The sequence below is a fragment of the Poeciliopsis prolifica genome, unplaced genomic scaffold (assembly GCF_027474105.1).
Source record: "Poeciliopsis prolifica strain line A6 unplaced genomic scaffold, Auburn_PproV2 SCAFFOLD034, whole genome shotgun sequence".
NCBI classification, from domain to species: Eukaryota; Metazoa; Chordata; class Actinopteri; order Cyprinodontiformes; family Poeciliidae; genus Poeciliopsis; species Poeciliopsis prolifica.
This window is the reverse complement of record NW_026562409.1, coordinates 2,770,316-2,797,394: the sequence shown is the minus strand read 5'-3', so window position 1 is coordinate 2,797,394 and position 27,079 is coordinate 2,770,316. Positions and strand designations below refer to the sequence as shown.

Below are 27,079 nucleotides of genomic sequence, written 5' to 3'. Positions count from 1 at the left end.
GGGAGGGTTATTGGTGCCATTGTCTGGCAAGTGGGGTATATAGATATACATATCCCTATGTATATGTATGTACATATCCATATGTATATATATTTCCATATGGATATACGTATTATTATTATTATTTATTTATTTATTTGAGAGAAAGGGTCAAATAAAAACTGTTTTGTTTTTGTCTAAAAAATATTTCTGAGATTAATTAGTTTTTTTAGCAGGTGTTTATTCTATCTCCTATGACTCTAATATGTTGTCACAAATTTGTCCTTTCAGGGCTCCTGCTGAATATTAAATAAAGACACGGTCAGAAATGTTTGAAAGATTTAATCATTTTTCATGTTTCTCCAGAACTTTTCTCAGTCTCATTTCCTCAAATCATTTTCCAGGTCTGGAAATCTGCAGCCCGGAATTCCAGATTTCCATAAAAACCACAGATAGTTCATTGAGGTTGATGTCTCACTTTGACAGAAATCCGTGGACTATCCTCTGCCTCTCCCTTGTGGTCATACTCAGTTCCTGCGCTGCTCTTGGTCTTTCCGGCGCTGTTTTTCCTTCTGTTTCTCCAGTTTGTCCAGAGCTTTCCTCTCTTTCTCTGCCGCAGTTTGGACGTCTTTGATGCGGCGCTTCAGGGCGCTGCGGTCAGACGAACTGAGCACGCCCAGACCCTACAGAGGACAGAGACAGCAGAGGATCAGAGTTCCTCTGGAGGAGTGATCCCATCATCACCACCATCCTCATCATCACCTTCAGCTTGGTGCCGTCCATCTGCAGCAGCTGCTCTCCATCGATGTCTCTGGCGCTGAACTCTGGGATGTACTGGTCCATGTGGAGTCCTCGGAGCCACTGACAGACCTCCTGAGTCGACCAGGAGGAGACGGCGGAGGAAGGCTCATCACAGGGCTGAGGAGGAGGAAACGCTTGTAAAGTTACACACTAAAATATTATCAGCAATAATTGGTTTTATTTTGTCTGTCATTGAGAAAAGAAATGTGGGTGTTCATCTTTCAAAGTCAGATTTTCACCAAGTTATTGCTACATTTACGAGATATCCTACAGAAGATGCTCAGCATCCTGGCCTGGTCCTAATGTTCTGTTGTAGAATTCATTTAAATTCAAAGGTCAAATAAATGGAAGCTGATCAACATGCAAGTCAAGCAAGATGGCGGTCTGGACATGATGACATCACTCGTAACTATGGAAATCCAAAGGGTGCATTGGTGAAAAGCATCCCGATTTCCCAAGAATTAAATCTTCAAAAACTCAAAATTCAAATCATTAATCAAATACTGTTACAGAAGAAGAGTAACCCAGATATATTTTGGGATTCCAGAGCATCACCTCATCGGAGGACTGGGACAGGGTCTGGTACGGATGGGAGGATCTGGAGGACGACTCTGGAGGAGGAGACGTGGAGGAGGAGGTGGGAGGAGGAGAAAACTCCTCACTGAGAGCCGACTCCTGGACAAACAGCAGAAACATCATTCTAAAATATTTTCTCTTATATTCAGGTTTTTTTACTGCAAATTTTTTTAAATCACAATTTCATCTGCATAAAAACTATTGTATTAGGGCTTCAACAAACAAATTAGTTTGGTGACCGATTAATCTATTATTCTGACGATTAATCGATTGATCAGACAAAAAAAACCATTGGAATATTTTCCTGATTTTTTATTTACTACTTAAGCCTTTTTACTCGACAATAGAAATACATTAAAAGCTCCAAATAATTACATAAATCTTTAAATAAGTATTGTGTTGTCTAAAATAAAATATCAGTATTTTGGATTAGCCAATTTAATAATTGGAAGAGATTTTTTTATATGTATAAAAAACATTACAAGTTGAAGCTAAAATGATGCCACTTGAGAGGTTTTTAATTAAAAATCCAAACATTTTCTGTACAATTTTGTCTGAATTATAGCTCTGAGTATGTTGTTCTTTCAGTAAATGACCTTTTTTAGACCTTGCATTCTTCAGTTAACAATTAATCAGTTACTAAACTACTTGACAATTACTTCAGTAATTGGATTTTAGGCTCTAATTTTACTGGAACAGTTTAAAACAGAACAGCAAATATGAAACCCTGCAGACATGATGACACAAAACAGCATCAATGCAGAAAAATAAAACAAACCTTTTACTTTCCTTAAAAACTATTTTCAATACTTAAATAAAAAAGATTTATGGTCAACCAGGATCCAGAACTGAGTCAAAGGAAACCTTCAGCAGTGGTGGGTTTCTATCGTTCCCAGATCCCAGCAGACAGACTGCAGCAGAGATTCGCCTCAGAGTGATGCATCACTCTGAGGCGAATCTCTGCTGCAGCCCTGATGGAGTGTAATGTTGGACGAGAGGAGTCCGAAACCGGAGCTTCCTGCTGAATCTGACCACCACATATTTCACTGACCGCAAAGCAAACCGCAGCTGGCAGGTCATGTGACCCCGTAAGCCAATCAGAACTTATCTACCTGCTGCAAATAGATTCACTGCTCCATCAGATGTCAGATCAGTTCACTTCAACCAAACTGAGACCCAGGATTGTAGGCATCAGAGTTCGATAACACATTCGCACATCCTAAACGAATGTTGGACCAGGATTGCCCTCTCCTGCTCTAGACAAACAAACTGGAGTTCAATTAAAGTGCATTAAACAGGGATGGTGAAAATGCAGCCTAAGCATTTATTATGTTTCCCTGATCAGGTTAGGATAGATTTATGAACTACACAAAACATGTAAAAAAAATGTTTTTTTGCACATATCATTCTTGGATAATGCGATTTTAGTCTGTTCATGTCAGAATCATCTGTTTCAGGGATTCTGTCACTTTAAATCTAAGCAAGCTGCTGCTGGCCACGCCCCCCAACTCAACGTTAGCACACGTGAAAATGGCTGCAAACAGATGCACAACTATATAATCATACATCTGTGAAAAGCATAAGTAGAGCCTTCTCCACAACCAAGATGCAGAATTTCTGGATGATAAGTCAACAAGAAACGCTTATCTTTTCCAGCAGCCATTGTACAGCGCATACAGCAGTAAAACCAGCTGATCAAATGTACTGGAGCTCCACTTGGCTTGTTAGGTGAAGGGCTAGGCCCGCTGTGGTGGCTCGGTAACGCCACATTGCCAGCTGAATGTGGCTTAACAATCAGTGGGTTTTTGAAACGGCTCCATTTCCAAACACCAAAACACATTGTCAAAAAGTTACTATGTGAGGTTTTTTAACTGCTTGGGCTGTAGAGACCCAAATGGAAGAACAAAACGTTCTCTAAACTAGCTGTTTGCGTTGCTCTGCTTTCAGAAAGGCATATTTATGTAATGGCTTATTTATGACTATTAAAATGTTTTCTTGTAATTCATTCTGGGCCTGAAAAAACATCCTGATCAGCTGCAACATGATGCTTTCAAGTACATCCAAAAAACTGCATAAACTCTTTACTTGTCGTTCAGAACCTCGTTCTTGTACTTCAGGACTTAAAGAAGAAAGTACCTGTGAGTGGGACTTCCTGGGTCTCTGGGAGCCCAGCGGGGGGATTTTGGGAGAACATGGAGGAGTCCCAGAAGAGGAGAAGGACCCTCGACCTTCAGTGAACCAGGAAAACGAGACGAAGGAACCAGAGGACCGAGACGGACTCTCAGACGGTTCTCTGAGGACAGGAGACATGTCCAACACAGTTAATCAAGTGGTTCTGGAGGAAGCAGAAGCTCATGTTGGCGATGGACCCACCTGCTGCCCACAGAGAGCCTGTTGGATTTATCTTTCCTCACTCTGATGTAGGACCGTCTGAGCGTCACCCTGAGACACAAAGGACACCATCACCGATGAGCCGAGGGCGGCGGGACAACAACGAAGCTTTTATGTGCAACTTGTGCAGAACTGAGTTTACTGACCCCAAATCCAGGAAACGTCTCTTTGTCTTCTTATCAAAGACGACAGTCGGACTGCCGGGATCGGCTGGACTCGTGTCTCGACTCGTATCAGAAACCAGAACTGAAACAAACCAGTGATTATAAACGAGGTACAGGTGAGTTACAGGTGTGTTTCTAACACAATTGCTTTGTGTCCTTGTTTCCAGTTGTGTTTATGGCTCCTACAATCATCAATATAAGTCAAACTACGTATTTACAGCTGTGTTACAAGTGTGTATCCAGGTGTGTGTGCAGGTGTGTGTCCAGGTGTGTATCCAGGTGTGTGTCCAGGTGTGTATCCAGGTGTATGTCCAGGTATGTGTGCAGGTGTGTGTCCAGGTGTGTATCCAGGTATGTGTGCAGGTGTGTGTCCAGGTGTGTATCCAGGTATGTGTGCAGGTGTGTGTCCAGGGGTGTATCCAGGTGTATGTCCAGGTATGTGTCCAGGTGTGTATCCAGGTGTGTGTCCAGGTGTGTATCCAGGTGTGTGTCCAGGTGTGTGCAGGTGTGTATCCAGGTGTGTGTCCAGGTGTGTGCAGGTGTGTATCCAGGTGTGTGTCCAGGTGTGTGTCCAGGTGTTTATCCAGGTGTGTGTCCAGGTGTGTGTGCAGGTGTGTGTGCAGGTGTGTGTGCAGGTGTGTATCCAGGTGTGTGTACCTTCGCTGTCCGGCCTCCTGTTCCTCCTCATGTATACAGGTGAGCAGTCAGAGGAGGGGCAGGACTTAGATGGCGAGCTCCTCGGCGTCACCAGAGCTTCCTGTGACGTGGCGTTGGTCAGCTGATGGTACCGCCCCCGAGGTGGAGCGACCAATGAGGCGCCCTCGTCCTCTGGAGACCGACGCCCCTGAGACGGCAACGTGAAAAAACAGAAAGATTCTTCGTCTCTTCAAAAGTGAAAACTCTGTATGGTTCCTTGTGATTGGTCTCACCAGCGATGCGTCAAAGGAAAAGGCGGGGCTTCGGGATGACACAAGTAAATCAGGTGAGGGGGAGGAGCCTCTCATGGCCAGGTGGAGAGGTGAGCGGGCGGACTGGACCGGACTGTCCTGGTAACACACTCAGAAGATCAGCCGATCGGATCATGGCTGGTATGAAACACAGCAGAGCTGCAGCCGGACTCTACCTTCCTGTCGAAGCCGTCGTCTCCCTCCGTGGAGCTCACGCTGTCACGATAACGGGAGCGTGAGGGCCGGTGGCGGCGCGTTTTGACGGACAGCTGGGCCCGGCCCTTCTGGATGCTGTTGTCCAGCAGCTCCGTCTCCGGGACGGCCTCGTTCAGGTCTGCGACGGGAGACGGGTTGATTCAGTTACTGTGGAGAAGCGGCTCGAGAAAACTGGAGGTGAAAAATGTAATCTGTGAGAAATAAACTGACGCCATGAAGCCCAGAGCGGAAAGAAAAACCTCAGTGAAGATATGATGGAGATTTAATGACCCGCTTCAATACCGCCATGATACTGGGCATCCATCCATCCATCCATCCAACTATTAATCTATCCATCCGTCCATCCATCGTCCACAACAGACAGATGGATGGATGGATGGATGGATGGATGGATGGATGGATGGATGGATGGATGGATGGATGGATGGATGGATGGATGGATGGATGGATGGATGGATGGATGGATGGATGGATGGATGGATGGATGGACTGTGTAACATCAGTTCATGTTTATTACACAGTTTTGTTCTGATGATGCATCAAGTTTATAACTTAATAAGCTCTTCCTCCTCCTCCCACTCAGTCCATCAGAGCGCCATCAAATATTCAGCATGCTGACCATCACACACACACACACACACACACACACACACACACACACACACACACACACACACACACACACACACACACACACACACACACTAGACTAAATGGCCTCTAAAAGGCAAATAAAACAAGCAGGAACTTTGTCTTGTTGATATTCTGTGAGTGTAAAAATGTCTCTGCATTGAAGCATTTTGTCTCGGTTTTGTTGATAATTTAAACTTATGTTTGATGTATTAACCTCCTGTCTCCATGATGACCAGCGTGGCAGCAGTGCACGTCTGTTTGCTCTCTTGTTAGGAGAACTCTTGTTTAGGATGTGAACAACCTCCTCAGAGGAATAAAGGGTTCCCCCCCCACACACACACACACACACACTGAGCTGATGAAGGTTTATTTCCCGGGGGGAAGACGGATGGGGGAGGTAAACCTGGTGGGGGGGGGGGGGGGGGGGGGGGGGGGGGGTAGGGAAGATGTGTTGGGCGGTAAAATGAGGCAACAGAGAGAAGATGGAGATTTAATGAAACAGAGGATGGAGGGATGATGGATGGATGGAGCGGAGGGTGGGGGAGGGAAACAAGACAATGTTGGAGAACAAAGAAAGAGAAAGAGGAGGAAAGCAGAATCCTGCAGACGTTCAGATGTTTTCAAGTGATTTGTTTGACTTTACAGCCGCTGAGTTGTTCCTGTTCAGGCTAATAATGACCAGCAGGCGGCGCTAATGTGCTCAGAACAAGGTGCATGATCATCATTAATGTGTAAATGAGTCCATTAGTGGTTCTGTGAGGCTCACCGAACACGTTGTCTGTGTCCTCCAGGCCTGCAGACATGGCTCTGTGATTATCTGCTCAGAGACAGGAGACAGACAGAGGACGGTGGGACAGAAGGGACAAAATGTCAAACACATATTAACTGCTGCTAATGCATGCTGGTTTACGTTACGGCTAAGAAACATTACATGTCTGCACTGGGACAGTTTTGATTTAACTCTGCCTGATGATAAATAGCTTTTAAAGGGGACGTGTTTTGTAAAATGTATTTCCTGAATCTTCTGTGGCAGCCATTCAGGGGTTTCTGAACACCTGACCCTAAACAGCGCTCCTTCAGACTAGCAGCAGCAGCTATCAGCAAACACCTGGTGGAACTATGAGTCTGCTGAGTCTCGCCATGCAAACCATTGATCTGTGATACTTTAATTACAGTTATAAACAGCATCAGGAGGAGCATTGTTCTTCAGGTTTTCTCACGCCTTCATCACGTTCCACCAGAATCTGATCTTTACCAGCAGCTTCAACCCCGGATCTGATGTCACGTCTTCATCGTTAATGTCACACATCAACACTCGGCTTCCCCATTTCTGTTATGGTTCTGATCCAGATTACATCAAAAAACAGGCGTTTAACAAAGACTGACATGATACATAAGGCGCCACAACGACCAGCTAGTCCACGGGAAACATTCAGCTTCCTGAAGAACCGCAGAGGATCTCAGTCCCTCCTCCTCTTCCTCTTCTTCCTCCTCCAAACTCCCAGAGCAGTTGACCTCTGAACAGCCTCATTAAGGATTCAGCAAAGTCCTGAGGCAAGAAGTCAGCAGGGAGACGGCGTCTCTCAGCTGATGCTACTGACCCACTTCGTCCTGCTCTGGTAAAGCCTGATGTTCCACGCAGGAAACGCTTGTCTTGGTTAATAACTGCAGGTTTCTGCTTCCTTCAGACAGCGCTCTTCTGGACAGTGACTCCCTGTCAGAAAATCTAAGGAGCAAAAACATCTAACATGGTTTTTACAGAAAAAAATGCCTTAAAGATGTGTTTTCAGAGACAACGTGACATTTTATAACACAATCATTGATCTCTGTTGACTTAAAATAAATTAGACTTTGTAATTTGACACCTAGAAATTAGGTCTCTGTCTCTTTAAGAAGCTCCTGCTGTTTCTGACACACCGCCTTCAGCATATTATTAAAACAATCCTTTACCATTAATCCTTTATTGTTTGTATAAAGAGCTCAGCAGATGCAGTTTCACCAGTTGTTTGCTAATTTCTGCTGCTAGTCTGAAGGAGCTGAATGGGATTCAAGAGAATAAAGCAAGACTATGCTTGTTGTTGATGGGGAAATAACGTTAAAACATGATATAAAGCTAAAAATTTAAGTTTTACACAAAAAATGTATGCATAAAATGTTTAGTCCTTTAAAAATGACTGAAAGTTCTTGCAGAAGGTGGAGAGTTTAATCCAGTTTACAAAATATTTCACAACATGAAGGAGAGATCTGGAAAGAAACACGGATAATTACCTTGTTTTGGTGCTGTAGCCAACATTTTCTATCATAAGATTTTAATTTGTCTGCAATAAATAAGAGTTAAAATTTAAAAATTCTGGGCCGCACAAGATCAGTCCAGGGTCCATAAACAGATCCCGGACCACACTTTGAACATCGCTGTAACAGATGGTGTTCAAATGTTTTTTCTTTCATTTCTACGATTTTTGTGTCCCGATTTCTGGGTTTCCTGTTTGCTGCATCATCTCAGGAGGTCTGGGAGATACTACAGGCTGGGTGGAGATGTTTTATCACACGCGCACACACACGCACACACACACACTGTCTCTGCTGTTCTGAGACAAACACACAATGTTCCCAGCTGTAAGACATGCTGTCAGACAGACGCAGAGGGTTGGACAGCAGACAGGAGGGACGGTGGACGATGAAGAGAGACAGAAAGAGAAACAAACAGATGGTCTCACCTCTCTGCGCGTCTCCCTCCGACTGTTGTCATGGCACGTCAGCCTCTCCTCCCTCTGCCTCCGGGAGCAGCTGATGGACTCGGACCACGTCTCCCAGAGTTCCTCTGGGGTTCCTCTCGGATCTGCACTGACTCTGGGGCTGCAGCGGAGGATTCTGGGAGCCGTAGTTTCCCTCCTGAGGGGCTCTGGGGCTCAGCTGAGAGTTGTCTGCTGACGAGCGAGTGCTGTTTCACCGCTACTCAGCAGAACACTGCAGCCTGGTCCTGAAACAGCAGCTCCAAGGACAGCAGGAGGAGGAGGAGGAGGAAGATGATTGGATGGAGGAGATGGAGGGATGGACAAAGACAGCAGAGGATGATGAGACTGAAAAACATTATGAAATATCTCAGAAAAACAGCTGATTCTTAGGCTTTGAGATAAAAAATAAAAATATTTTACATAGAAACAATAGAAAACAATTATAAATTACAGATAATTACATAATTATTTCAGGTTTCTCAAAATCTTTTCTTTATAAATCATTTCAAGATGCTGATATAACACTTTTAAACACAAAACCTAAATGTTTCAGTTTATAATAGAGAACCTCACTGCTGTTGTTTTCTTCTTTATCAGGATCTGAGGCGGTTTCTGCTGCATCAGCGCCCTCTGCTGGTTGGACTTCAGCAGGACAGAAACGTAATTTAATGATCACTTTCCCATCATTCTAAAGATCTAACGTAGTTTTTACAGAAAAGGTGCATTAAAGAGGCAGTATTATATATTTTCCAAATACAATCAAGTAACTGTCGCCTTCAGTTATTATAAAAATGTTATATTTATCAACAGAGGAGAGTAGAGTAAGTACAAATGGATTGAAATTAAGTAAAAACATGTTTTTACTCAAGTAAAAGTAAAAAGTACCCATTGAAGAATAAAAAAAGTATTTGGTAAAAAGGCGACTAAAGTACTGAGTAACTGATTGAATCATAAATCATTTAATATTTAAAAATTAAAGCATCGACAAACCAAAATATAAAGTTATGTGGAAATTTGAGCATTTTAGAAACCAAAATGGAAATAATTAGTTATGAATAACTGAATATATTTAAGAAAAAATTTTCAACATAAAACTTATGAAACTTTAACAAAAACTGGATGTGTGTGTCTGGTGAATCTTTGTAATTTATACTAAGTAGAGAATCCAGACATTTTACTCAAGTAAAAGTAGCAACAATACTTCATAAATTTCTCAAATAAAACTACAAAGTACAGGACAGTTTTTAGTTACTCAAGTAAATGTATCTGATTAAATGTAACTAGTTATTACCCTTCTTTGTATGGCAAACATAACTGAAATGAGATTTAACTTCCACCTTGACATCCTGAAATTTGGGCCGCTGTCTCTTTAAGAAGCTCCTACTGTTTCTGACGTCACTCAGCCCATGCTCACCAATGCTCCTCATTATGCCGTTTACAAACCTTCATAAGAGCTCAGCAGAAGTGCAGTTACACCATGTGTTTGCGAACAGCTGCTGCCGCTAGTCTGAAGGGGTTAACTGAGATTCAAGGATTTTTTGATGAGGGAAGATTATAACATGATGTAAAATTTTTTAAAAGTAAATTTTATATGATATCCTTGAAAAACAACTGTTTTATTAGTAAATTTATTTAACTGCGTTTCCAATAAAACATTGGATCAAAATTTATTCTAAACAGAAAATTATCAACAATCAAATGTTTTTTTTTTTTTTTTATGAAAGCATTTTATTTTGAAATCGTGATCAAATCGTTTTTTGAAACGTACAGACGTCAACATTATTCCACACAGCAGAATGATTGAACCCGAGTCAGCTGGGTTGACTTGAGGTCGTCTGAGGGCATGCGGAAGTGATGACGTCATCGGTGTGTGACGTCAGGCTCGCGCGCCCTCAGTGACCTCTTATCAGCTGTCCGACCTTGATTCAGCCGACTCAAATAAATAAATAATGATTAAAAAAACAATCAACCCGTCAGTAATGTTAATAAATACATCAATAAATACAAAATAAATATCAATAAATAAAGAAAAACAGCATAGTTAACCAGCAGATAATAAATAACAAATAAACATAAACATAATAAATGGTGACTGTTTCCAGAAAAAAAAAGTCTGTTAATTTGAAAACATAAAAAAATAAAAAAATAGCCCAATACTTTCACTTCCTGCTGCTGCTTCAGAATAAAAGCATGTCGGTAAACAGGATCCCAGTTGTTTTTACACTAACATTTATCTTTTGGTTGAAGAGTAAAAGCTGTTTCTCATGTTGCAGGCAGGTGGCAGCATAACGCTCATGTAGTGCGGAGGTTGTTTACATTAACAAGATGTAAACAATGTGTTTGATCCGACTGTTTCTGCAGTAATAAAAGTTCAACTCTGACCCATTTCAGCCTCCGGTGATAAGAAGCTTCAACATCCATCAAACTGTTTGCTGTCAGTCTGCAGCGTCTCCGCTAATGAGGCCGATAAGCAGCGGGAGAGATTCCTCCGAGCGGGTCCGGACCTGCAGAACCTCCATCAGAACCCACAACCAGCTCTTTGTGGTTTCCTTTAAGGTTTGTAAACACGGCAGCGCCTGCATTCCTGCGAATCCTCGAAATGCGCAGCGGCCCGACGTGCCGGAACAAACACCGAGCTTCAGGATTCATCTGGATCTGATTCAGCGCGGCTGGCCCGATAACCGGCCTGCAGCTTTTATCTGGCAGAACCAAACCAGATCCGTCAGTCCGTTCTGCCTGAGCTCTGACTACAGACCACTACAGATGTGCGCAAATCTTTGTAGCTGCGCCTTCACTGACTGGGAAAACTGGAATTAGGAAATTAAATTTGGACCATTTTGGAAAAACGTAAAAATTTTGTTAAAACATTTTTGGGGTTTTCAGCTCCATCAAAGTTAATGCAGTTCGTAAAATTTGTTCGAGTCACGTGGTCAACAACCGGATATTACTACTGGCATGCAGAAGACAGGAAGTGGTTGGAGCTTGACATGTTTTTTAAATTACTTATTGAGTGAACAAACTTATTCATGCGTGATTTTAATTGCTTTTCTAATTTAATTTAATTGCAAACTTTTTTTTACGTTTGTGTAATATCTTCAAAGTTTTGTGCAGAAATGCAGCTAATATTCTGCTAATACTCACAAAAACACGTTAAAATCACACATGAATACGTTTGTTCAAGCTGTAAATTATTTAAAAACATTCACCACCATGAACCTCTGACTACTTCCTGTCGTCGTCTTCTTCTTGGTTTCTACCAGTAGTAACATCCTGCTGTTGACCATGTGACTCGTGTGACTGCAGGCTCGCAAAATAAATCAATTTTTATGCCTCATCCTGGCACCGAAGTTTTTTTTAATATCAAAATAAATGTAATAGTCAATGGAAGCGCAGATACTGAGTCGACCCAGGTGGGCGGGGCTTAGCGTCCACCTGCAGCTCACGGCCTGTAGGTGGAGAGGACTCTGAAGGTCCGGTTCAGGTCATGACAGAAGGAGCGCAGCTGAGTCAACGTCAGGTGGAGCGCCACCTGGATGTTGTGGCTGTCCTGGAGATGAGAGGTCAGGTCCGTGCTCGGGTTCTGATCCGAAACGTCCGCCGTTAGTTGCGCCACCTCCTTTAGCTGGAACAAACAGACAGCTGTTAGCCAATCAGACGCCTGATCACGTGGCGGGCGGTCACATGACGCGAGGCTTTACCTTGTTGATGTGGTTCAGCAGGTCACGCAGGTCCGCTCTCAGGTCATCCAGACCGCTCACTTTGCTGGACAGAACCTCCAGCAGGTTCTGATACATCTGAACACCTGCTAGCATTCGGCTAACGCATGTCTCCTGCAGGGGGCGATAAAATCATGATCAAACTCCTACAGACGTTCTGAGCTGAAATATTCTCAAACATGATCACTAAAAAAAAATAAAATATTACCAGTTGTTTTTGGTCTAGTTTTCAGTACAAACATTTGAGTAAACTTGAAATAAGATATAACAAACTTTTCCGTAATATTAACTAAAAAAAACATAGGCCTACTAGGACTTCTTAATATTAAGAAATTATTCACTCAAAACAAGCTCATATTTTTCTGAGAAGTTGCTTGTAAGTGAGTGTTGTTTTATTTAAAGTGTACTGACATATCTGCACCAGACAGTGGACCAAAAATACTTGGTAAGATTTAGTTTTTTTGCTCAGAAACCTTCAATATCCCATTAAAAACCTCCAGGAAACATCAGGCTCAACTTCATGTACTCACACCATAATAATACAATAATCTAAGGTGATGACTGATTCATAAAAGCTCTTTGGATTCAGAAATCTCACGTTTATTCGCTATAAATCTTCCTAAGAACTATCCGACCCTCTGGCAGATAAACGATATTTATCGCTGTTGCATTCTGGGGAATGTAGGCAGAGGAAAGGCTTAAATCTCAACCCCTCATGGCTAACCACTAAGCTAGCTAGGCTAGCTTAGTGGTTAGCTTAGCCTCACTCGCTCTATGGTTACCTAGCAACAAGCTGGAGAGTAACTTGCAAAGTAGCATTTTCAAGTTTATCCCAACCTGAAAACCACAGAACCCAAACCTGACAGAAACTACATCAAACATAAAGATTCACCTCATTATGACCCTTAATGTTTTTCTTTATATCAGGAACTCGGTTACAAAATCCCTCAAACAAAAAATGACTCATTGTCTAATTAGCCTAGAAAGAAGAAGAAGAGCCGAGTCCCAACCCTGCGTACCTCCAGGATTCCTAAAACCTCGTAAAATACTGCAACCAATTAAGCACTGAGTTAACCTCAAACTACTATAAACTAAAACATCCGCAAAGAAACCAAACATAAACCAAATGAACACGAGGAGAAGAAGCTGAATTACCTTTTAAGGACATACCAAACCACAAGAGACTTAACATGACTCAACAAGTCGTAGATTTAGATTTATGGAACTATTTCACCATTCAGAGACATCAAACTCTCTGAAAGTTAAAGTACACTCTCCAGAAAGAGTCCTAAGAACCACCAGAACTGTCAAGAAACAAAGAATCTTTGTGCAAACCGTCTCAAAGGCGACGAAGAATCAATAAAACCACAAGACATTTCATAAAAAAACACTGAAAAAACAGAAATAGCTAATCACATAAAACATCTCAATGGCTTTTCTTACTGCAGCTCAACTCAACAAGTCTGAGCAGCTCCTGAAAACACAAAAATGTAGGGTAAATCTTCTTTAACCCATAAAACCCAATGAGAAACCCTTAAAACTGCCTGAATGACCAAACGACAAAACCCTTCAGTCACAAAGGAACTGTCCAAAAGACCCAACCCACCCGTCCTAAGACTGACCAGGGTAAAGTGTGCGGACAGCGCCTTGAGGACAGGAGAGGACGGGATTCCCATCGACGCCGCCATCAACTGCAGGCTGGATGTTGACGAATCGAGGCTGAAATCCTGGGGACGACAGGAGCGCATTAAAAACCAAAGAAGAAGAAAATACCAACAATCTGGAGCATCCAAACCGTTTTTACCTGGACCGTGGCGGCGTGCGCTGCAGAAATGTCCTTGAGGATTTTCTCACCGAGCGTCTTGGCCTCCAGGGCCGTTTCTCTGAACGCAGGCGGCAGGCTGGACGCCGAGCCGACCGGAGCCGATCGGACCCAAGATGCAAACAGCAAGTAGTGAAGCAGGATGATAACTGAAGGGAGGAAAAAAGCCGTAAGTCTGTAGATTAGTGCCAAATTTATCTAGGAATAATACTACAATCAGAAAAATCAGACACCAGAACTGAAAATAAAGAGCAGACTTATTTGATTCTGGGTGTAAGATATCTGATTTCAGTGGATTTTTAGATGAGTCTGTGCAGGAAGTTTGCCAACTTCACGAATTTAGCTAAATTTATTTAGCGAATTTAGCAATTTAGCAGGTAAATTTTGCGCACAATTTTCACAAGTCATCACAATGTTTTCACAAAATGCTTTCTGTATTTCCGTCTTTAACATTTTATTTAATTTCCCTTTGGAATCAAAGTAGTTTCAGGAATTTGAATTTCTGTATTTCCGTCTTTTCTGACCTCTCAGACCCCTTCTAATTGAACTTTCTGTTTCTCTACGTCTCTTAAACGCCAAACCTGTGATTTTTTATTTTATTTTGCAAAAAACATTTTTAGATGTTCCGTATGATTTGCGCTTACAGTTCCTGTTACCTTGATTTAGCATATATGGAATTACTTTCTGCACTTTGTCAATTTTTTAAAATATTGTTTGCACTTTAAATATGTTAAAATCTTGACCCTTTTTGTCAGTTTATTGGCAACATTTTCATTTTTTGTAAAACAAATATAAAGCTTTAAAAAATAGCAAATTTGACCTCAACTTTAAGAAAAGATGCCTGAAAATCAGTAATGTAATTTTACACCATGACAATTAAAAAAGACATTGCAACATTCATGCAAACTCCAAGATGCCTCCTTGCTATAAAGAGAGATGGAAGAAATCTAAATTTGTAATAGAAGAAAAGGTATAATTTTGTTTTATATTGGTATGATTTTCACCCATATCTGCAAAACATTTATGAATAAATAATAATATCAATCAACTAAATCCCGGGACTTTTAATTGGCTTCTGAGATAATGAACACACACCTGTGTGTTCATGAAACACAGGTGATGCTGGAGGGACAACGTTCATTTCATTAACATTTGCTAATCTTTCAGTTTTTGGCCTAATTAGTACAAATGTATCCAGAAAACACCTGGAAACAGTTTATTTCAGCCCGCAGTCTGTCTGTTAATGCTAATAAATCACTAATTAATCACTTTTAAGGCTTTAATTCAATTAACATGTTTATTTTATAGTTTCTTGTTTTGGCACCACCAGCCTCCCATACGAACCGAGTCCAGAACCAGCGGCTGTCTGCTAGTCCTGACAGCTCTGAGGCCGGCCTGCTCTCCAGCTGTGAACCTACCTGTCCAGGTGTCCATGTCTGTCAGGTGGCCGGTGTGCGTGTGTCAGTGCGTGTCCGCTCCGCAGCTCCACAGTTTGTCTTTCAGCTTCCATTTGGACCAGTTTGGACCTTTTATCTGCGCTGTGCTCCGCCGCGGGGTTTCCCATTGATGGGGAGTCATTCCGTTAAGAAGTTACGAAGTTACGACGTTTCAGAATCTCTGATGCGTCACGCTGCTGTGCACGCGCACGAAGAGCCGCGCAGGGTGGGCGGGTAGTAAACCACGTGACCTTTTCTACTGAGACACTTCTGAGTATCCAGGTGAAATTATCCACCACACCCTCTTCAAACTAAACAAAACTGACAGGAGGCAATGAGGCAACTGTGCAGGAAAGAATTTGTTTGTGCTGCTGTGCTTTTTAATATATATAAAAAAATATATATATACATATTAATTAATACTATGTATTTATTTGTTTATTTTATTCATTTCATTTGTGCCGCTTGTTAGTTAGTTAGTTAGTTAGTTAGTTAGTTAGTTAGTTAGTTAGTTAGTTAGTTAGTTAGTTAGTTCTGCTAATAAATGCATCAATAAATGTTTCCCGAAGTCAATTAATCACTTTTAAGGCTTTAATTCAATTAACATGTTTATTTTATAGTGAATAAGCTTCCCTTCTTACAAAAATTGCAAAGTGCACAAAAATTTCATAAGTTTGTGTCAAAACAAACATAAAAAAAACACTTTTGCAAATGACAAAAAAATTTTATTTTTTGTGTGAATTTGCACAATTTACAAAAATCATGCAATCTGGTATCAATCAACTGTTCTGCAAAAACTGTCTAGCTGCACAATAATGTAAAAAATTATAATTATTAATAATTTATATTTATTTTGTGAGCTTTTGGGAAAGGGATAAGTTAATTTCTGCTGACTTTTGAAAAAAATTTTAATCTTAAAAAATGATAACAGCACAAATGCATCAGAATTGACTAATGCCATATTTCTTTTGATTTTGTAAACATGAAGGAAACATTAATATTGTTCAAATGACAGCAGCAAAAATGACCATTTTTGTTGCACAAAGATTTATTTTTGCTTAATTTGAAGAAGGTGGAGAATCAAAAAGATGTAAAACTTCAACATCCTGTTAGTATATCAGATTACATGACAAAAATGCAAAATATTAGCAAGTATTTGTGCAAACATCTTAGTTTACTTTAAAAGAGAAAGCACTAGATCCAATGGCAGATTATTTCATTAATAGCAAAACATTTCTCTTCATTTTAGTGAATTGTAAGTTAGTTTACAGTCTTACTTCAAATTATAAACTAGAGATTACACCAGAAACTCTTTGTGATATTTTATGTTTATGTTCTGCAGGTTTGATTATTGAGTAAAAGTGAAAATAATTAGAGGTTTTGTGTGAGAAAGAGTTAATAATTTCACTGCTTTCCATCTCAGCTGCACCTGTACAGGTGAACCTTGCAGAGCGACAGCGTCATCCTGACTGCAGGGGTTTCAGAGGGAGTCTGCAGGTCACTTCACTTCCTGCCATTTGAACTGGTGGAAATGCACCGAAGGTGTGTTTGAGTCTCAGCCTGGGTGTGTCTTCATTGTGTGACTGTGCTTTGTCTTCCTGTGTGTCATCATGTGTCGCTCTTTAGGTAATTCTGGAAGCTTGTGAGTCAGCAGGAAACGCAGATTGTTTCCTTCTCGACGCAGGTTCCAGTCGATCCCTTAATCCTGACAGAAATAAAATTCCAGCACTTCCTTCTGGTTTTATTGTGTTTACAGTAAAAGTTTCTGAGGAAAATGGGAGTTTTTAAGGTTACAGTTGGAATAAACCCAGGAAGTGTTTGCATCCATCACTGGTTTCTCTGCAGTTTTTATGTGACTGTTTCACAGAAATATTCACTTTGTTGAATAATAAAGAATGTTTCTAATTCTAGTTAAATATTTAGCCTCATACTAAATATTTATTATCAACTAAATATTTTGTTTCAAATGAAACATTTATCTCATGATCTAAATATTTATATTTGTCGTCAAACTAAATATTTCACCTTGTACTAAATGTTTTGTTTTAAACTAAGTTTTAGCTTGATTACTAAATACTTTTTAAGTGAAACTAAATACTTACCCAAAGTACTAAATATTTAGTATCAACTAAGTATTGTATTTATGATAATCATAATATTAACATTAAATATTTTGTATTTAATGTAGCATGAAATTAAATTCAAATATTTAACGTAATACTAGCGTTACATTAATGATAACCTATGTATTTAGCATCAAACTAAATATTTAACTCCATACTAAATGTTTTGGTTTAAGCTCATTTTAATTTGATTATTAAATATTTAGAGTAAAACTAAATATTTATACTCATACTAAATATTATGTCAATTACTAAATACTTATTTAGGATAAACTAAATATTTACATTTAGTGTAAATCTAAATTTTCAGCTTACTAACTAAATATTTAGCTTGATACTTAATGTCTTTCAAAATAAATAATTAGCTCAATAACTAAATACTTAACAACATAGCAATTGTTTTGGTTCGAATTAAATATCAGCCGCAGACTGAAAACTTAATTTCAAACTAAATATTTAGCTTGCTGTGTAAAAATGTATTTTTCATGTCAGATTCATTATTTAGCTTCCTAGTGTTTATGTTAGCAAACCATTAAACATTCATTAACAGCATAACCAACAAATGTTGCATCGATGTCAGATTCTTCAACAACCTGAAAACAAAACTGGCAAAAACATCAAAAACAGGAACAGGCGAAACTTTACATACAGAAACAATAAAATCTAAACCAGCAACTAAAGTATGTCATAAAAATGGAAAAACTGGGGTTTTATGGGGATTTTAGTTTATCATATGATGCAGATATTGTTTTTGACCATATATTTCACAAATAAGAAGAAGTGGCAAAATTCCTCGTGAAAAGTGGGGAAAGAAACAGTTTTGTTTTTTAAAAAATTGCATTTTTACATTCAGCCACTTCTTTCCTCAAAGTCCCAAAAACAATTTCATTCTTAGAAAATTCAAGTAATTTTGGATTTTAATAGAAAGGCCAGAGATTAGATGAAATCTTTACATTAATTAAAAAATATATAATAGTCTGAGAAACTTTCTCAGCTTTTTTTATAATTTGAAAAGAAATGTGAGAAATAATTTGGATTTGACGTAAAAGAATTTCCTAATTTCAGGATTTTCTTCAGCATTTCAGAGGCAGGAAGTTCCCACCGCTGATGACACCTGGATCCTGTAGGTAATTGGCTGAGTCACAACTACATGTTCCAAGAAAGTTCAGACTGATGCAGTGCTTGGGAACCGGTCCAGAACCGGACCTGGTTGATGTGGGAGGCCGTCTTCTCCACGGCCCGGAGCCTGTTGGGCTCCAGGATCCAGGGAGGAAAAGTTATCAGTAAATAAGATTAACTGGGCTCAACATGTTGCTCCGTTTAACGTAAAATTAAACATGAATCGCACCAGAACCTGCTGAACCAGAACCATCTGCTTGATTACACTCAGAGGAAAAAGTAGAAGCACTTCAACATATTTTAATTAAGTGAAAGAAATGACTCAAGTAGAAGTAAAAAGGAAAGGGTAATACTAAAATACTCCTGAAAATACATTTTCTGAAAAAAAAAAAAAACAAGTAAATGTAACTAGTTACTACCCAACTAAACTACTTGCACCCAACTTTACAGTGCAGTGCTGAGGAAAAGTATTTACCCCCTTACAAAGCTCTTAAAGTGGAAAAAATTCTCATTTCATGTTTTTTCTTGGTCCTTTTTGACTTGTGTATGAAAAAGTAAAAAAATATCACAGAAAAAACTTATTTAAAAACAAAAAACACTGGTGGCTTAACAGTTTTGTCCGAGTTCCTCCAGAGCCTGGAGGGCCACATGACAAGCAGTCGCGGACCAGTTTTGGCCCCGGAGCCTCGAGTTTGACACACGTTGTAATTAATGCAGGTTCTGTTTCTTCGTTTATTTAAACATTTTCTAAAAGAACTGTGACTCTTCCATTTTAAATCCTGGTGATTCATCTGGTTCCGTCTGATTGGGACCGTCTTGTTCTGGTTCTGTGTTCTTTTCGTCATGTGTGTTCATCGTGTGTTGACTTTATTCGTCACAATGATCCGTCCTCAGCAGCATTACTCATCTCTGACCAGAGGTTCTGACTAAGCATGCTTTCTGTTTTGTTTTCTGCAGCGCCCCCTGCTGGTTCACACTCAGTAAAAAGCACAAGCAGCAGATTAAACAAAAACAAGATTTATTTGTGTCAGAAACAAGAAACAGCAGCAGTTTAAAGCTGCAACACAGAAAACAGGGAGGGAACAGAAGGGATTGTGGGTAATAAGTGATCTGTTAACACCTAACTACTTCCTGTTTGAACAGGAAGTCAGCGGAGAGGCTCATGGGAAGCTGTCGTCGTCATCTTCAGCCATTTCTTTGGCGAACTCCAGATCCTGCTGCTCCCGTTCCCGACGCTCCTGAACGCACCACGGAGTGAAACAGAGGCAGGTTAACGATTATCATGTAAATAAATTGTTTATAGGAAGACTTGATGTTTAATATTTTACTTTAATTATGTTCTAAAAATGAATTAAAACAACTAAATCTGGTTTTAGTTTTTCTGATGATGCATTACATTAAAAACATGCTGAATATTCTGACTTTTAATGTTCAAATATATAAATACTCGACAAATTGGTGTTTAATGTCTTAATAATAAATAAAAGTTTCTGGTTTTACATCCTCAAAGTGTAACTAAACCACAAATAAACTTTATTTTTGCTTTTAACTGTGTAAACAGGACATTTAGGGTTTTACTTTTATGTTTTTTTATTTTTGACATTTTTGTACATATTTTATTTGGTTCTGCTTTGTTTTTTGAATATTCTCAGTGCTGCCCTCTTTAGGTAGAATGTTGCCTATACAGTTGAATTATTGGTGCAGCTTTTTGTTACAAAACCACATTTTGGTATTAAATATTGTGAAAACAATAAAAGTAAGAATAAAAACTGCTACTTCTGGTTTAGGTAACTGAATCAATGTGACTCCATTTTCTCACAAACACATAAAAACATTTGTAATGAGCTTATTTAGGACAATTACATAAAGGTTAATTTTGATCACTAAAATGCACACAGTAACTGCGTTTAATTATATTTTCAAAATTATTTATTTTTATCAATACACCTTTATTGAAAATACTGGAGAAAAATAGGAAAAACTGTTCTATGGGGTTTTAAATACCAGTTGTGTCAACTATAAATTAGCCTCATAATACAATAAAATCCCATCTAAAGTAAAACTCTAAAAAGTCGGTTTCACCATCTGCCTTTAAATATGACGACAGAAGTAGAAAACTGGGAGTGAAGCTGCGTTACCTCTGCGGACTCCAGGTCCTTGTTGTACGCTTTAGGAGGAAACCGCATGGCCTGCAGGGGGAGATAGAGAGTCAGATCCTGGAGCTGCAGCTGATCAGGTTCCTCAGATTAGCTGCAGCCAGCAGGAACCTCAGGTTTACCTTCACAGACATGTTGTGGATGTCGAGGCAGAAGGAAATCCTCTGGTGGAACGCCAGCTGAGGCTCTCTGGTCCCGTAGATGTCCATCGTCTCCTTTGATTGGACGAAGCCCTTCTCATGGTTGATGCTCGCCTCGATCACGCCGTCCCGGATCGCCTGCGCGTAACGGTCAAATTAATCCAGCCTCGCCTTTAAGGGGCGGGTCTGTCTACCAGGTATATTTTATAGCATCACCAGGTAACACTGTCACCTTCAGTTGTTTTAAAAACGATTTCGTAATTTAATGCCTCTGTCTCTTTAAGAAGCTCCTGCTCTTTCTGAAACTCCGCCTTCATGAAGTCAAGACAACATGGCTCTATTGACTAACGTTTTTACCGACGTTTCACTGAGAAGTAGCTCCTATTATCAGCTCAGTAGGTCTTTGCTAATTGCTGCTGGCTAGTCTGAAGGAGCTGAGTAAGGGAGTTATGTTCCATCTCCATGTGAAATAATCAAAGCAACACTACCTCCAGGTGTGTTTCTAATGAGGGAATGACTTTATAACATCATGTAGAAAGCTACAAAAGGTTCATTTTACAGAATACCGCCCCTTTAAGAATCACGGTTACCTTGGCAACAATGAACTCTGCGTCCTCCGGACTGTCGAGCTGCAGCTTCTGAGCGATGTCAGAGAGAGAGATCCGAGAGTACGACAGGCTGATCATCCGAACGCCTGAACACACACACACACACACACACACACACACACACACACACACCACACACACACACACACACACACACACACACACACACACACACACACACACACACACACACAGAATGAAACTCAAGCACTTTTCAAGGTACGTTTTCAAACTTTTCCACCACACTTTGGAGATGGGAGCTCTGATTGGCTGGGAGCAGCGGAGGCCTGTGATTGGCTCACCAGTCTTGATGACGTTGTGTCTCAGTCGGATGATGAGCGTGTACGTCCCGTCCGTCTGGAACTTCTCTCCAAACTGTTCCAACACCTGGTTGAACTTGGCCAGGTTCCCGGCCCTCACCGCTGAGGGGACACGGACACACACACACACACACACACGCACAAACACACGCACGCACGCACGCACAAACACACGCACGCACACACACACACACGCACAAACACACGCACGCACACACACACACACACACACACACACACACACACACACACACAATAGTTTTTTATTGAAAGAAACAGATTTGGAAAATTTTTCTTTTGCCTGATTTTGTTATTTTTTGTTAATTATATAAATTATTGTCACTTTGGTTCTTAAAATATCAAAATTTCCACATTACTTTACATTTTGGTCCGTTTGATGATGTCACTTTGAAAAATCAAAATGGCTGATAATTTGATCAATTATTGATTTGATGAAGTGATTCTCTTGAGAACAGTTTCTGGACACATCGTCTGGGAATCAATTATAGAATCTGTAGACGCGGTTCTGATCAAGAACTGAAACCAGAAGTCCAGTTCCCATCGTTCTATTAATCGCTGATTCGTTCATGAACAACAGGGGAGTCAGAACCTGGTGCTGGTTCTGATGGGGAACTGAAAGCAGTGTGTGTGTGTGTGTGTGTGTGTGTGTGTGTGTGTGTGTGTGTGTGTGTGTGCGCGCGCGTGCGCGTGTGGACACTGACCTTGAGTCAGCAGGAAGTATGGCATCAGGGAGCGTTTAAGAGACGGCTGCCTGAACTGCAGTCTGTCGGGAATTTCTCCCAGCAGCAGCTCCACCACGATCAGCAGCTTGTGGACCTGGAACAGAGACCGGCCCGTCAGAACCAGACCCAAGCAGAACCAGGAACAGGGCCCAAACGTTCACCCACAGTAAAACTCAAACACTTTTCAATCGTTTTAAGGTTTCAAATGTTTCCAACTCCACAGTTGGGAGATAAAAACAAATTAAATGAACATTTTCTATTCACTATTAAATGATATTATTAACAAAATCTTTTGATTTGTATTCCACATTCTGACTAAAGTATAAGAAAATTTTATGCTTTGAAATGTCTCTCATACACCTTGTACTCCCTTCAACAAAACAATAATAATAAAAAAATTATTTCAGAGTATAATATATGAAACATAAGCTAATCTTTATTTTAAATATACAGATCAATAAGTAACTGCACAATTAGGAATAAAAAAATATTCATTACATTGAAATTATTCAAACTAATCATGTTAGGATAAATGACTTTTTTACTAAAATTCTATGTTTAAACACAAAAATACAAAGAAAGTTACAAAAAATATATTTAAAAAATTGTCAAATTCTGCACTTTTCCTTCAGCCACCTATGATGACTTTATACAATATTAGAAATACATTTTTAAAATTGTTGACAATTATTTTCAAAAATATGTTAGTCATGATTAATTGCAATTTTGGAATTCAAACTAACTTAAAAGCAATAAAAGTTTAGTTTAACCTCAGACAATGAGAAAATAATACTTCTCTTTCTATTTGGTTTATGAAAATATCTGTAAATGTTTCTGAAATTTAGGCTTTTTAAAATCAACCTTTAGTTTGAACTTTATTACCAAATGGTGCAGTTTGAATATCAAACACTCTTTACACTTTGAAAACACCTGATTAAATTAAAGTATTTTCCAGTATTTTAAGCCAAAACAAACAATGAGCATCTAACATGACTCAACAGCTCCACCTGCTGGTCAATCAGCGGAACACAGCTTCTCAGCTTAGGAAATTTAAATGGAGTTTTTATGGACCAGACCGGTCCCTGGAAGTTCTGATTGCTTCAGTGTTTGTTAGTGTCTCTTGGTATGTGTGTGTGTGTGTGTGTGTGTGTGTGTGTGTGTGTGTGTGTGTGTGTGTGTGTGTGTGTGTGTTCGTACGGTCTGCTTGAAGCCCACTGCAGTGTGTTGTGGAGCTTTTCTCAGAGCGTTGGTCAGAGTCCTGCGGGCCTCTGAGTATTCCAGCTGGATGGCTTTGATCCGACCTGCAGGGGTCACATGACACACAGGTGAGCTCTCCGCAGCCCCAACCCCCCCACACCCCCCTCCCGCAGGTGTGTGTCAACCTGTGTAGTAGAGGTAGCGCGCCCACTCGTTGTTGTTGGCGAGCTCAGGGAACACAGACTTGGACACGAGCTTCTCTGCCTGATCGTACAGGTTGAAGTGCAGGTAGTTCCTCAGCAGCAGGTTGAGCAGCACCGCCTGGCCGTCGGCGTCGTGCCGCAGCGTCGCCGTGCGCAACCGGGTGTGCAGAAAACTGAGATTACAGAGGCACAAAGTCACATGTAAAATGTTCTAATCCCACCTTAAATTTATGTGAAAGAGGATTATAGAAACTGGAAAACAAGATCTGACTTTTGTCTAAAAATTCTAACTTTAATTGCTAAATTCTGACTTTTCTCATAATTCTCAGAATCATGATTTTATAACGTCAAACTGACTTTACCAAACAATTTTTACTGTTTTCTCAATTACAATTTCAGAATTTTTACTTTAATCTCAAAGTCTGAATCTCAGAATTCAAACTTTTTTTAAATTTTAATTTCAGAATTCAGACTTTTTTTTCTCAATTTTCACTTCATAATTCTGACTTTTCGTCAGAATTTGAATCTCAGAATTTTGACTTTTTATTTTAATTTCTGACTTTAATCAGAAACAAAATCTCAGATTTCTGAAATTTTTCTAAGAATTTTAATCTCGGATTCTGTAGTTTAGACGCTGAAAACTGTTTAAAGAGTTTATGATTCCTGCTGGTGTTTACATGTTATTTTGATTTAAAACAGTTTATTCACACTAACTCCTGATTTCAACTGATATGAAGAAACCTTTATGTCCCAATCGACATGCAACTGGACTGAACAAAGTTTGTGTGTGTGTGTGTGTGTGTGTGGGGTGGGTGTGTGTGTGTGTGTGTGTGTGTGTGGGTGTGTGTGTGGGTGTGTGTGTGGGTGTGTACCTGCGTATGGTGTCGAGTTGGTTCAGGAACTCGTACACTCGGGCGTGATAATAGTAACATTTGGCTACGACCAGATCCAGAGCTCTGCGGTTCTTGGAGCTCACCTTCTGCATCAGTTCATCAGAAACTTTCTGAGCCTGAAACCAGAACAGAAGCAGTCAAGGTCACAGGGGTCACAGAGGTCACAGAGGGTCAGAGACACCATCAGGTTCTGCACAGGCTGGGTGACACAGCTTAAAAAGAAATCAGATTTTTTTAAATACCAGATCCAATTACCAGTTTTAGTTTATTCTTTTTCCTTTCTTTCTTTTCTAAAATAAAAATTACAAAAAACAGAAAATGTATTTTTTTAAATTGCTTTAAATTAAACTCAACCCTCATTGAGCTGGACGACAGAGTACTGGGTCCACGCCATTAAAATTTTTATGAAATTACAAAAATGTAATTTTACTCAATTTCACCAGAAAAATCTAAAATTGTTGTAAGAATATAAAAAGCTTAAATAATAATTTTTTTGTTTTTCTGTGTTTAAATTCTCATAAAATTACTGCTGTATTCTGGAAATGTTAAGAATTTATTTATTTATTCTTGTAAAATCATAATTTTGTTTTTGTTCCAATAATAATAATAAAAAATCTTAAAATTTTCAGACATTTGTTATTAAAATCTGATGCAGCACCGAGCCCAGAATCAATAATTTATTCATGATTTAGAGGTCCGGTGCAGTAGCAGTGTGTGTTCCTCACCTCGGTGTACCTCTTGCTGTTGGTCAGGTGGACGACCAGCAGCAGCTGCAGGTACGCCTCCACCTCAGGCAGCAGAGGAGCCGACGCTGCTTTCCCCGTCCGCGGGCGGAACTGGATGTCTCCGTCGCCCGTCTCCATGGGCTGAGACACAGACAGAGGACGGCTCAGTGAAAACACCGGCTGCTGGATGAGCAGGAATCCAGCCGTAAACGGATCAGAGCGGCTCACCTCCTCCAGGAAGCCCAGCAGGAAGTCTCTGGTGGAGGTGTTGCTGGTGAAGAAGCCGGTGAGCGCTTTCTGCAGGACGACGGTATTGAGGCGGCGGCTGGTGGACGGCAGCGCGCGCAGGGCCCTCAGGACGAAGCGCGGCTCCTTCCCAGACACGGCCTTCTCGATCTGCTTCACATGCTCCTTGATGTCTGAGGAAGAGGATAAAGATAAGGGAGGAGCTTCACAAACATCCAACTCTGCACTTCTGGAGCCAAACAAGTCAGGGACTCATTAAGACATGAAATTAAAAAAAAAGAAAAAAAAAGATAAAAGTAGAGTTTAAACATTGAAAGTCTACTTTCGGTTCTGTGATCCTTTTACTTCTCTTTCAGGAACTTTGCAGCAGCAACGTCGTGGATTTCACCTAAAAGTTGCATTTTAATCCTTAATCACTGAATCCTTCAGGATCTGAAGACAAGCGAACCACACAGATGGACTTAAACTGGTCCATTCTGGAGTGACGGGTCCAGCAGAACCGTAAACGGTTCTACAGGACATTTGATACCTTGATAAACAATGATTCAGCAGCAGAAGCGACATCAGGATCCTAAAATGTCCTGAAATGTTGTCTCACCGTTTACTAGTTGTGCTCTAAAATAATTTGGGTCGGGCCATGAACTAGAACCGCTAAAAGTAAAATAAACAACATAAAAACAGCCTCTGGAGGTTTTTACGTCCCCTTCTGCTGTTTTACGGCATCTAGCAGGAATTGGTTTTATGCTAACAGGCTAAAGCTAACAAGTGAAGTAAAGTGTCCAGAACCACAGGGACTTCAGTACCGGACAGGTTCCCCCGGTTCTACCCGAACATCAGACCCAGGATTACCCTCCAGCGTGAGGCTGTCCTGCTCCTTGGGCAGCTTCACCGCGTTATTCGTCTCCTCCTCCGGCATCTCCACGTCCTGTGGCTCCGCGGCCGCGATCGCGGGCTTCACCTCCTTGGGCTCCTTGTTGGACTTGTCCCGCCCGCCCGCCTTGTCTCTCCGCTTGGCTGCTGTCTCCTTCATACTGTGTTTGGGCCGAACTGTGCGGTTCCGAGGGGTTCGATGTCGGGAGCAGCTGAAGCTGATCCTCACAATGACTGGACAGTATTCACTCTGCAGACCAGAGCAGTCGATGGCGGAGAGGAATCAGCAGGCAGAGGCAGTCGATCCCAGATGACTCGAT

General features: G+C 40.5%; 3 protein-coding genes across 3 annotated transcripts; all 3 read right to left on the bottom strand.

Moving 5' to 3' along the window:
* Positions 1 to 306: 306 nt before the first annotated feature.
* On the bottom strand, positions 307 to 8,677 carry samd14 (sterile alpha motif domain containing 14). The gene is made up of 11 exons (XM_055052188.1): positions 8,425 to 8,677; positions 6,474 to 6,524; positions 5,035 to 5,192; positions 4,841 to 4,957; positions 4,569 to 4,755; positions 3,894 to 3,993; positions 3,730 to 3,798; positions 3,493 to 3,649; positions 1,336 to 1,455; positions 742 to 897; positions 307 to 662 (listed from the first exon to the last, which is right to left on the bottom strand). Exons 2-11 carry the CDS (start codon positions 6,508 to 6,510, stop codon positions 507 to 509), a joined length of 1,257 nt encoding a protein of 418 aa, XP_054908163.1. The 5' UTR covers positions 6,511 to 6,524; positions 8,425 to 8,677; the 3' UTR covers positions 307 to 506.
* Positions 8,678 to 11,618: 2,941 nt separating this feature from the next.
* Positions 11,619 to 15,471, bottom strand: LOC129373992 (granulocyte colony-stimulating factor-like). Its single transcript, XM_055052175.1, has 5 exons — positions 15,399 to 15,471; positions 13,963 to 14,129; positions 13,781 to 13,885; positions 12,141 to 12,272; positions 11,619 to 12,064 (listed from the first exon to the last, which is right to left on the bottom strand). The coding sequence occupies exons 1-5, from the start codon at positions 15,412 to 15,414 to the stop codon at positions 11,882 to 11,884; spliced, it is 603 nt and encodes a 200-aa protein (XP_054908150.1). The 5' UTR covers positions 15,415 to 15,471; the 3' UTR covers positions 11,619 to 11,881.
* Positions 15,472 to 19,659: 4,188 nt separating this feature from the next.
* Positions 19,660 to 27,038, bottom strand: psmd3 (proteasome 26S subunit, non-ATPase 3). The gene is made up of 12 exons (XM_055052228.1): positions 26,739 to 27,038; positions 25,872 to 26,062; positions 25,644 to 25,784; positions 24,898 to 25,034; positions 24,008 to 24,198; positions 23,823 to 23,926; positions 22,605 to 22,719; positions 21,865 to 21,984; positions 21,545 to 21,648; positions 20,937 to 21,092; positions 20,797 to 20,847; positions 19,660 to 19,896 (listed from the first exon to the last, which is right to left on the bottom strand). Exons 1-12 carry the CDS (start codon positions 26,917 to 26,919, stop codon positions 19,819 to 19,821), a joined length of 1,569 nt encoding a protein of 522 aa, XP_054908203.1. The 5' UTR covers positions 26,920 to 27,038; the 3' UTR covers positions 19,660 to 19,818.
* Between the last annotated feature and the right edge of the window lie 41 nt (positions 27,039 to 27,079).